The 12,278-nt window shown below is 47.0% G+C and overlaps 1 protein-coding gene across 30 annotated transcripts in view; it reads left to right on the top strand.

Annotated features, from left to right (window-relative positions):
- NTRK3 (neurotrophic receptor tyrosine kinase 3) overlaps positions 1-12,278 on the top strand; it is a 397,061-nt gene that overhangs the window by 68,449 nt on the left and 316,334 nt on the right. For all 30 annotated transcript variants that reach the window (XM_078376016.1, XM_078376017.1, XM_054258251.2 and 27 more), the window contains 2 exons: positions 3,917-3,991; positions 4,723-4,794. In XM_078376016.1, coding sequence (XP_078232142.1) covers positions 3,917-3,991; positions 4,723-4,794 — 147 coding nt within the window. The remainder of the gene's footprint in view (positions 1-3,916; positions 3,992-4,722; positions 4,795-12,278) is intronic.

The raw sequence follows: 12,278 nt of genomic DNA, 5'->3' as shown, positions 1-12,278 counted from the left end.
TCTGATCACAGCAGGGACATCCAGATTGAGAGCAGGGCTGCAGGTTCCTGTGGGGGCCACCACCACCGTGCACTTTGCAGAACTGCATAGTCCCTTGGGCATTGCTCCAAGTTCTTTTCCTCCACAGCCGCAGTGGGTTGGTAAGGTGTCCGGGCAGGGATGAGCTGCTCCAGCCTGTGGTCCTGGAATAGGGCAACCACTCACTGGCCCTCACAGTGTTTAGGTGCCTCGCCTTCCTCTAGAAATGAATAGGTATTGATTTTTTTTTTTTTTTTTTGAGACAGAGTCTCACTATGTCACCCATGCTGGAGAGCAGTGGCATGATCTCAGCTCACTGCAGCCTCTGCCTCCTGGATTCCAGCGATTCTTCTGCCTCAGCCTCCCGAGTAATTGGAAATACAAGCGCATGTCACCACACCTGGCTAATTCGTATATTTTTAGTAGAGATGGGGCTTCCCCATATTGGCCAGGCTGGTCTCGAACTCTCGTCCTCAAATGATCCACCCGCCTTGGCCTCCCGAGTGCTGGGAATGCAGGTGGTATTGATTGATTTTCAAATGATGACACAATGCTCAATGAAAACAACCTGGACAGCCCAGAAAATCACTAAAAAGGAGAAGCCATGTGTAATTGTGCTAGGTTGAGGTGCTCACTTACCATTAACAAAAGCAAACTGAACCTGCTCTTTTATTTTTTTAATATATTTTTTTAGAGTCCACCGTTTTCACTGAAAATGGTTGTCTCCCTAATAGCACACACACACACACCAGCCAGCACAGTCACAATCCTGACCCTCCTGGTTGGGTACCAAGTGGTGAGTCACAGGCAAACTTGGCAGCCACCCAGCTGATGCCATCCAGAAATGCCAGGGCCTCACCTTCATCCTCCTGCTCTTCCTCGGAACTTGCTCTGACGTGGCGTCTATGCATTCCTTGAACCTGTGTATAAACTTCTGCTGGAACAGTTTTTCCTGGAGGTCATGAATGACAGGTTTCTTACCCCTCCACACTCCGCCACATGGGGTTTTTATCAATGATTGCTGAGAAATGACAACTTCCAGCAGAAGCCTGATGCCATTTTTAGCTTGAAAACTGAGAACAAGACTGCTCAGTTTCTGTAAGGCATGGGAGGAAAGTAATCAGCACAGCCAACTCTGCCGGAGGACTTACATGTACTCCACACTGCAAAGGCGTTTTCTTTTTTACCATAGTCTTTTGATCTTCACATAATTCTTAGGAGGCAGTAAGTTTATTGTCCCCATTTAATAGATGAGAAAACTGAGACACAGACGGAAGAAGTAACCTGGACAGGGTCACATAGATAGGAGTACTGATGGGGCCAGGATGTACATCCTGACTATCAGCTTCTGGGGCAGGAGTCAGCAGCTGTTTTCCATAAAGGACCAGAGAGTAAATATTTCAGGCTTTGCAGGCCATATGGCCTCTGTAGCAACTGTTCAGCTCTGTCATGGTAGCTTGAAGTTAGCTATAGATAACAGAAAATGAATGGGTATGAACATGGAAATTTGAATTTCGTGTAGTTTTCATGTACTACAAAATATAATTCTTTTGATTTTTAAAAATGTAAATGCTATTTTTAGCTCTGGGGCTACAGGAAAGCAGGCAGCAGGGTGTAGCTTGGTGACAACTGGTGTAGAACCCTGACTCCCATCTACACTGCTGCACTGTGGCTATAAAAATGCCGTTCCCTGATTTAGGAAAACTCAGAGCTACCCAACGGAGGAGGTGGGGACCATTATTCTACTTACTAGAGGACTCTTTGGATCAAGGAGTTCATTCATTTCTCTGCCATATCTCAGTGTGTGCGTAAGTCAGGGAAGGGTCAGTCTGTGGGCATAAGCCACCAGGGCTCAGAAGGGTAAGGCTTTAGAACATGGTAATGACTGACAACTGTAACAACACATTTATGGAATTCTAATGTGGGCTGAGAAAAATGATCTCATTGATTTAAACAGTTTGATCAAAGTTGCTTGTTGGGAGCAGATCCTTGGAGGAAGCTGGGCTCCCATGAATGGGGAGTATTCTGTACAATCATGGTGATCTACTTGGTAATTTACAAAGCCCCGGGAATACACTGGGCGACCTGGTGGCACAGATAGTTCTACTCCTCTAGTGCATTATTTTCATCTGAAATGTTGCCAGGTTCCCTGCCATGGTGGGACCAGACCACCCAAACTGCCCTGGGGCTATACGGATTCCAGGGAGAATACTTTGGCATTGGAATCCAACACTGACCTGGCCACCTGGTCCATGTCCCCGGCAGATGCCAGTGTCTCTGGCTGCTCAGCAGGGACTTTGAGAGAATGTGGTACAAAACAGGTTCTCAGCATACCTTGTCACCGTGTGGCTCTGAAATGCTTCCAGAGGCCCTGGCAGCCATAGTCCTGCTGCCTTGCTGGCTCTGACTCGACTTAGTGGCAGATGGCAGAGCTGCAGGTGCAGTGGTGCTGGGGAGGAGACGTCTGGGGAAGGTGGCTGTCACTTTCCTGGCCAGAGTGTGCCTGAGCTAGTTCTGTCCCAGGATGAGCTGTCACCTCTCTGCACTCTTCACTAAGATGGTACTCAAACTTCATGGCCACTGATCACAGTAAAATCCTAGGAGGATGGGGTGAGCAATGGAAGGCCTTTTCCCAAGATCCTCTGGTGCTCCTTGGGATCACAGGTGTGTATGAATGGGCATCTTTCATACATTGTTAGAGCTGCAAAGGGCCTTGATATTAGCCTCATGGTGCTCAACCTGGGAACCCCAAAAGCGGTAATGAAGGATGTTTGTTTCTGGCATTTGGTCAATATAAAAATGATAAACCCAGAAACCACATCCACACCCATGACAAACCTTCTCTTGTCAACAGAATGTTGAGTTTCTTTGCTTTGGGCTGGAATTTATGCACTGAATGAGTTAGCATGGGTTTGTGTCTGTTGATAAGAGGCTCTGTTAACAGTGATTTATATCTGATTAATAAATCCAAGAAGATGAATTAATTAGTGCTTAATAGATGTAGTGTGCTTGCTAGACATAAACCTCCCTAAATGTGGGATCTCTTGGGACAAAGTTCTAAAAGGAGATCTTTGGGATGGAAAGGGGAGAAACTGCTGATTCCGTATAACTCTCCTCTTTTCCAAATGAAGATGTTGGAGACCCAGAAAGGTAGAAGCACTGGCTCAGAGTCGCTGGGTCCTGAAGTCTTGAATGAAGCTAGAGTTTGCGTCCTCAACCGCCAGGCTCCCATTCTTTCCATGACACCCTAGTGCCTCCAGGATCCTTAGGTGGATCCCCCATTCTCTGGAGTCAGCTCCATCAAATCAAGCCATTGGTTTTCTTGAGCTCCAGGAGGGATTGAGCTGTGGTCACCCAAAGGGGCCTTCCAGGGTCTAGACCCTGGTGATGCTGGAAGTAATCTGTATGTCCCTCGTTGGCTGTGCCTGCTGGCCAGCCACCCCCTCCTTTTCTGAAGCCATGTCATTTGTCTTTATGGGCAAGAACTAAGGAAAACAAGGGCCAGTCCTTAGGAAATTCCAAATGGGAAAAAGAAAGAAAGGGAACAGAGGAAAACTGAGTTAGGAAGGCAAGCAGGGAGATTGAACCTCATGTCTTTAAATAGCATCTTTTTTGAACTGACTGGGAGACATTTCAATGCAATCCATGGGCCGGGCACTTGGAACCAATGAATTCAGTTAATTCCCGCACCAACCCCATCAGGCAGACAGTGTGAACCCCAGTATGCAGAAGAAGAAACTGAGGATCAGAGATAGTCGGTGAATTGGCAAAAGGCCTGGCTCTCAATTTGGCTCTCAGTTAGCTCATCTGGTATTCAAGCCCCAGGTCTCTGTGGCTCCAAAGCCAGCCCCATTTCTGTTGCCTCTGGCTGACCCTTACCTTTCCTCCTCCCCTGCAGACACATAGAGAACTGGCGCAGTCTTCACACGCTCAACGCTGTGGACATGGAGCTCTACACCGGACTCCAAAAGCTGTGAGTACACCCAGCCACAGAGAGGCCTTTCCCTGTGGAAGGGGTGGGTGCCACCTGGTCTACCTTCTGGGAGTGGAGTGAGGGGCACAGCGAGGCTGCCATCTGCGATTTCCCTCCATGAGTCCTCTTTTGGTAGAGTTGGCAACATACACTTAGGAGACACCAGAGGCTTCACAGGCCATCTTTTCACACCCCTTTATTTTTTACTAGTCTTGAGAGGCAAGGGGGTTGCGTGAAGTCCCATCTTGAAGGCAGGGTTTTGAGGCAGGCCTGGGGCCCAGGCACGGTGGGCAAGTGTCCTTTCCCTAGCCTTATGCTTGACTGATGAGCCCCCTGGAGTATGAGATTTCCCAGCTACCTCCTCCCTTGGATGTCAGTGTTAGAGACTGTGGGGACCTGGAGTGGGGAGAGGGACAGGAACAGAGAGCTACAGCCCTGCCATTGCTGGACCAGCAGAGGCCCTGGTCCTTACCCACTGGCCAGGGTGGGTGGAGGGCAGCTGCCAGTACCCGACATTCCAGCCTTACACAGGGCCCTGGGGCGCGTGAGTGCAGATGCTTCCGCTGAGCAGCCCCAGCAGGCCACCTGTGATGAGCGGCAATGAAGAGGTGCAGATGACCCACAGGGTGGCTGCAGGGCCAGCCTTGGCCTCACCCTCTCCCAGCCTCAGCCCAGAAAAGACGTCCCTCTGCCAGTTGAGCTCTGCTGAATCTCTTTTTCTCTCTGTCTAGGACCATCAAGAACTCAGGACTTCGGAGCATTCAGCCCAGAGCCTTTGCCAAGAACCCCCACTTGCGTTATATGTGAGTAGAGCTGGGCTGCCAGGATGGGGGCACATGACAGGGACTCTCAGGGCAGTGAAGCCACAGACCTGAGGTCTAGATCTGGCTTTGCCTTCAGGGGCTCTCGGGCAACTTTTTGAGCTTTCTTGCGCCTCCTATTTTGCCTCTTAAAAGGATTATTTTGGATTTGATGATCTCTAAGGTTTCTGTCAAAAGGGCTTAGAGGGAGAGTCAGTCTTCTGACACCCAAGTTTGTTCACTTTCATGATAAAACTCAGGAATCTAAATGATGGGGAATTCCACCCATATGTAGTGTGAATGCTACACTTCTAAGAACCTCAGTAGGCCCATAAGAGTGCGTATATGTGTGTTAGGATTGGGGGTTGGAAGAAGAAAGGAAGCATGGCCAATAGCCAGTTTTATGCCTAAATAGATTCTGAGTTCAATCGGGAAAAGCTCAGAGAAGTGGAGACATCTGTCTAAGGTCACACAGCTTTGTTTGGGACAAGCTGGAGGTCAGATGGTTATGGGTGGGGGTCCTGTCTGTCTGTGCCTCCTTCAGCCTGTCTCTCCCCTTTCCTTAGTGGGCATAGAATCACAAGGGTTGATGCTTCCTCTCTCTGCCTAGTTCTGGGCTGATAGACTTTGGGATTCAATTGAGGATTGCCATTTCCTGGGGAGAAGGTGGGCATGAATGGAAGCCTGGGGTGAGTGACTAGGGGAAGTGCCAACCCACTGTACCCATAGAGGGGTATTCGTTGTCTGGGTCACCTCCGAGAATAGTGGCCATCTTGGACATCCACTGGGCGTGTTTCCTAAGAGCAGAGGCTCTGCAGGAACCAGGTGGGGATGGGTCTGTTGCCTTATGGGAGAAAGTGGAGAAGTGGTGTGCCTGAGGCTAGTCTTTCCTGTGGCCTCTTAAAAGTTTCACTGACTGAGCACTTTGCATTTGGTAAGGCAGAGCAGCTGGGCTGGAGAGAAATCGCACATGCAGGGGCAGAGCATCCAGGAGAGCTGTGGGAAGCGGAGGGTCGGGGGGAAGGGAAAGAGAAGAGATGACAGAGAATCCTGGTGGAGGAGTGGATTTTTCTTCTCTGGGGGTCCTGACTTTGCCCCTGGGCTCTGTGTGTTTTCCCAAGCGCATAGTGCGTGCTTGAGATATATTTGTTTATCAGTATGGCCACTGCTGCTTTGTGCGGAGCCTTCTTTTCTCCCTCAGGAAATAGCAGGTTCTATGCCACTGCTCAGGGCCAGATATATCAGCTCCAGGGGACTGAGACCTCCCTTTCAACTGTCTAATTTGGCTGTTGCCCCTTGCCCCAGGGTAGCCTCTGTGGTGAGAGCCTCCTGATGTGTGTTCTTTGTAGATGGAGGCATAGCTGGGACCAGAGGAGGGCCTTGGACCAGATGTTCCAGGTGTTTATTTTATTGGGGGTTTGAGTTTCATTGTAAAACATCCCAAATGCTTTTGACATCTGAGAAGTCTTCCTTTTCATACTAATTCATACAAAGATCACAAAGTCAAGTGCCCATGGTCAACCAGGTGGGGCCACGTGTCCCCTTCAAAGATGCAACCAGTCATCAGTTCCAGCTGACTGCTGCCACGTGGAAGTGGGGCCTGGTCAGACTTGTTTCCAGAAGACTTGGAGATTCCATAAAACTACTCAAGTTTTAAATGCTGCCAACTAAAAACAAGACCCTTCAACTCCATAGCCAAACGAAACTACTTCCATGAGCAGAATGTGCCACATAGAGTGCCAGCTTGTGGTGCGAGGTCATATTTGGGGGAGGACACTGTTGATGTGCGAGAAACCCTGTTCTCTTTGAGGACAGGGGCTGGGTGCTCAGGCCCCAGAGCCTTCTAGGGTATGGTGTCCCCGCAGCTTTTAGGGAGATGGAGAGGCTTTGGGACCCAGCAGGTTTCTACAGGCTCAGGAGTGGGAGCAGGGTTGCATCCTGGGCTGCAGGTGTCTCTGAAGTGGGTGGTAACAGAGCATGTCTTTGGCTTGCCCTTGAGGATCCTGGAAGAGGGCTGTGATCCAGTGTCTCTTTTGGGATGATCTGGGGTCAGCTGAGTGGTGGCAGCGATAGAGGCTGGTGGAGGTTGGCAAGATTTCCAAGGCTTTGTGGGTAGGAGGACCTGTTTGGAGTAGGACCCAAGGATACCATGAACCTGCTCATGACCTTGGGCCCTGTTTTCTTCTGAACACATTGGCCAGCTCTTGCCAAAGTACTTGATATTGGCTACAGGGGATCACCAAGCAGGAAGGATGACCATTAGTTCACCCCTAGCTTGAGTCTGGCTGTGCATTAGGGGCACGTCAGGGTGCTCAACCTAGTTCAAGAAAGTGAGCACCCAGTCAAGTGGCTCTGATAGGCACAGTGAGGCACCCAGAGGAGCCTGGGGGTCACGGAGAGATGAGTCAGTAGAACGAGGCTTAGGCCCTGGCTTCATCCACGGGTTTTATTTATTAACTTTTCTTATTTGTGAAGACACACACCAAATCCCAATTGAGTAAATTTCCCGGCAGCTTTGGGACATTTTCTCCTGGCAAATGGGCCAGGTTTCTCTGATGTCTCACAACATCTATTTCTGTCCTCTAAATGCATTTACAAGTCTTCTGGCCCCAGCTGAGCAATCACAAGATGATCACTTACTCCAGCACTAATTGACGATCCCTGGCTTGGCGGCTTTTTTTTTTTTTTTTTTTGGGTGATGGCTGAGAAGTCTTTTCTTCTCTCCTCTGCATAAAATTAGAAGTAGGAAGTGATATCATTGCCCCTAGTACTGATGTCAAATTGTCCCAGTTGTTCTGATTGGTTGAACCATCTTCCGCTCCTAAGCTACTGGTGCGTTAATCAGTGTAATTCTTCCTCATGCCAGAAAATGAACCGACAAAATATTGGTTAGAAAATGAATTGACAAAATATTGGTCAGCTTGTCTGCTACAAAGATGGAGATGAGGACCCTTGGGCCCTACTTCTGGTTTATGAGTGACTGATCATCTCCTCTTGATTGCTTCAGTTTTCTCTACCTTCTGTAGAACGTGGAAAAGGAGACATGGACAAATATACATCAAGGGAAACCCTTTTTTGAGAGATGGGAATTCTCTCCACCCTTGTATCCCTTCTCTGCTCTTAAGGACTTTGGATTAAGGGTTTTTAAGGATAAGGATTTCTGAGATTGACAGTTGGAATAGCTATGTGCTAATCTGAAAAGTGGGCCTCATGTTAGCATCAATTCTAGGGATGGGATGTGGTCAAGATTAATAAGAGGCACACACAGCTCTCAGCCCGGGCGCAGCAAGCAGCGAGCGTTCAGTGAGGGCAGCTGCTAGTAGTGTTAGCGATTATTGTTGTTATTGCTGGTGGTGGTGATGGAGTCAGAGAAGGGGTTAGGTGACCACTTCTTTGTCCTGGAAAATTTGGATTTCTGTCCCACAGTGGAGCCCACCTCTCTGGTGACTGAAATACTCATATTCTGCAGTGTCTTTCTTCACTGTACACTGATGAATAAATCCGGATAAGTTCTTTTTCTTTCCATTTATCCCCGCTTGCTCTAGACTGTACATAGACCTCTTTGTAGATGCTGTCAGTTTCAGAGAGGACCTAAGCAATCGTAACCGATGAGCTGACAACTTTGTTTAGTTTCATCTGAGTTTGGATCGTGTCCACCAGCATTATTGAACCTGGGTGGTTCTTGGAGTCCTCTGAGTTCTGCCTCTGCACTGGGCCCCTCTTTCCCTTTATGGGGCGTGTTTTCTGTGGCATGGCTCACCTAGACTAGATTGCAGAGTCTGGGATCCCCATACCTGAAGAATGTAGATGTCTGTCTGTGAGCTGCACTCAAGCAATGGTACTTCCTTTCATCTGTAGAGATCTTCATGGTTTTCAAAGTGCTTTTTAATACATTATCTCATGACCTTCCTGGGGGCAGGGGTATGGTAGGCAGCTATTTTTTTTTTGAGACGGAGTTTCACTACTGTTACCCAGGCTGGAGTGCAATGATGCGATCTCGGCTCACTGCAACCTCTGCCTCCTGGGTTCAGGCAATTCTCCTGCCTCAGCCTCCCGAGTAGCTGGGACTACAGGCACATGCCACCATGCCCAGCTAATTTTTTGTATTTTTAGTAGAGACAGGGTTTCACCATGTTGACCAGGATGGTCTCGATCTCTTGACCTTGTGATCCACCCAGGTAGGCAGCTTTATTTTACTGCACAGACAATAGGCCTGGAGAGGGCCTGACTTGTAAGCAGCAGAAGTAGCACTGCACCTAAGTCCTCTGATTCTCTTAACAGGAATCTTTCCACTATACCTCATGGGTCAGAAGTGGCAATGCTTTTTCACAGAAGCAATTAAAAAAGTTACTAAGTTTTACTAATCATTGCTATGTTTAGAAAACCACATAAAAATGCTGGGATCAGTAAAGAAGAGGGAAAGGCTAATACTGGTTGAGAACATCCTGTGTGCCAAGGACTGTGCCTGGTGCATTTGCAGCTATGAGCTTACTTACTCCTCATAGTAACTGTAAGTTAGGACTCCTCTCTCCCCATTTCATAGATGCAAACATTGAAGCTCAGAAGTCAAAACTGAGTTCTCCTGAGGTTACGCAGTAAGTTAGTGGAACAATTAGGATGTGGACTCTAAATCCTTTGAATCTGAAGTCCATGTACTTTTTACATCCCAGGAGCGTTTTGTCTCTCTGGTTTTCACAGCAAGAACTTATAGGAGGGGTGGGCATCTTTACAGTTCTGTGAAAGAGCCGCTCTTTCCCCCTGGGGATTCAGCTCGATCCATCCTCAAAGAGCTCTGCTGCGAAAGCTCTGTTTAGTTCCTCTTCTTATTCAGGTCAAATCCTATAATGACAGTTATGTTACAACCTGAATATCTTTATTATGAAAGATTTCTTAGCATTAGCCTATGGCCTACTTATTTCCAAGAATGTTTAATGTGAGATTCCAGCAAGCTGAAAGACTTTATTTAATCCCTTAGAGTCGATTGTGGTGGGACCTCTGTTGGGTTCCATTTCTTGCTCTCTTCCAAAAAGCTCTGGTGCTGGACTAAGTTATTTTTCCTTCTTTTGGAAGCAATGTGCACTCAATCTTTAGCTGCAAGAGTCAGCTGCCAGAGTGGGGTGGAAGATGGAGAATGCCCTGATTTGAGCGTGACTGTATGAACTGTGTTATGTTTGTAAGGAGAGGAAGCCAACATATGCTGGGTGGATAGGAAAAGAAGAGGTGGCCAGGGTCCCTAACCTTTCAGGACACTGACTGCACAGGTAATACATTTCTCTTGAGATTATTGGGGTGAAAAAATGGTGAGATTGATTTATTATGTATTATAGATGACTCAATGTTCTTTCTTCTTGAAATAACCCCAGATTCTGAGTTTCAAGATGATGTGTAGATATTATGTTGGTAAAATTTCACTTTTCTGCCTGTCCCCTTTCCTCTGCACGGAGATTTTTCTCCAAGTTCCGGATTGGCAACTGGCACACTGGTCTCCTCACTGCATCTCCACAAGTATCCTCCTCCTCTTGCTTTTTTTTTTTTTTTTTTTTGTGGAGGACTTAGCCATGAAATGCTGGATAGCTGACAATAAGGAGCATGGGCTTTGAAGATAGAAAGACCTGGGTTCGAATCCTGGATCTTCCATTTCCTGCTGTTGACCTTAGGCAAGCTATTGAATTTCCCTGAGCTTTAAGAGGAAAGTAAGAGTTCCTGTTTCGTGGAATTGTAGCCTTAAGTAAGACAACACCGGGCAAGTGCTTACAACCATGCACTGTGAAAGACTCAATGTATATTTTTTGTATTATTAAAGACTTCCTCCCTCCATGTTGGTCTTCGATTTGTAGAATCATAGATAGTTAAAGCTGGAAGGGTCCTTAGAACCAGCTCCCAAATTCATATTCCTATCCCTGCCCTTTAGCTTCCTATATCAAACTGCCTACTTGTGTGCCTGAGTCACACATCAACCTTCACTTGGCCAGGACGGGATTCTTGATTTCATACCAAGCCCTCCCTCCCTCCAAACCTCTTTTCCTCAATGCTTCTTGTTTTTGTAAGTGATACCATCTATCAGATTACCCAGGCCAAAACCTTGGGAGACATTCTTGATGCTTCTCTTTACTTGCCCACCCCTTTCTTGTGACATTCAGTTTAATAAATTCCTAAAACATTTTGTATCCATCTGCTTTCCTCCTCCTTCCATCGTCATATCTATTGTCTTGGTCCAAGTCACCATCCCCTTCTCTGGCACTGTGACAGTAGCCTTCTAACTTAGGTTTTTCATGCCTCCACTTTTGTCTGCTACATTTCATCGTCAACACAGTTGCCAGAGTGATATTTTAAACACACAAATCCGATCCTGCCACTCAGCTGCTTAAAGCCCTCCAATTACTTCTTGTGTTACTTACAATAACAGCTAAGCCCCTTTCCATGGCCACAGGACTCATGTGGATATCGTTTCTATCTCTCTCTCTAATTGCCTTGCCCTTTTCTCTTTGTTCTCTCTGCTATAGCCTTACAAGCCTTTTCTGTCCCTTAAATTTGCCAAGTTCATCCCCACATTGGAGTTTTGTCCCCGTTGACCCATCTGACCCTGAAAAATACCCTGCCCTGGATCTTGGTGTGGCTGGCCCCTTCTCATCATTCATTCAAATGCTGCTTTCTTAGCAAGGTCTCCTCTGACTGCTCAAACTTCGTGGCCTTTCTTCTCCTTACAAATATATCACTTTTTATTCTGTCATATGGCTTAATCATTTCCTCTGCCTTTGTTACTATTGATCATCTGCAAGTAGCTCATTCAGCTATTTGTTTAAGAGTTGATACTCTATCTCCTGCACTGGAATGTAAACTTCTGTAGAGTGGGAACTTTTCCCTGCTGTATCTCCAGTGCCTAGAACAATGCCTGTCATATGCCAGGTGATTGGAAGCAATTTGTCGCACGTACGAGTGACTCTAGTCTGACTTGATCATTTTCTGGATGAAGGGAGGAATGGCTTGAGTGGAGAAGAATTCTGACCAAGATCCCATAGCTAAGAGCTGAGACAGAACTAGAATCTGGGCCCGGGTATGCTTCATGCGGCATTCTTTCCATCGTATATATCCTGTCTACTTTCCTTGGGTCCTATCTAGCCAGAGATGCTCAGACTTCTATGTGTGGCAGAAACCATTGCAGTCCTGTTTAAAAGAAGGGACATATGAACAAATATTATATGCAAATCACTTATTATTGGACTGTACAAATCTAAAGAGTACAGAATCATATGGCAGCATCCCCTTGCTGAGATGTGATAAAAAATGTACAATGAAGGTAGGTCACCTCTTTGAGCTTCCTTCTCATTCAGTTCTTCTCGCTCAGAGCTTCCATTAAATCTCCTACTGGAGCTATTGCCTCTAACCAACCCTCATCACTCCTTTGGTTATTTTGACAAGTCGTTGGGAGTCTGTGCTCTTGAACCACATGGCCTGATACTCAATTCTGGCTTTATCACATGTATCTG

Source organism: Callithrix jacchus, chromosome 6 (genome assembly GCF_049354715.1).
Source record: "Callithrix jacchus isolate 240 chromosome 6, calJac240_pri, whole genome shotgun sequence".
Lineage (NCBI taxonomy): Eukaryota > Metazoa > Chordata > Mammalia > Primates > Cebidae > Callithrix > Callithrix jacchus.
Note: the sequence above shows the minus strand (reverse complement) of the source record. Positions and strands in the feature narration are given on the sequence as shown.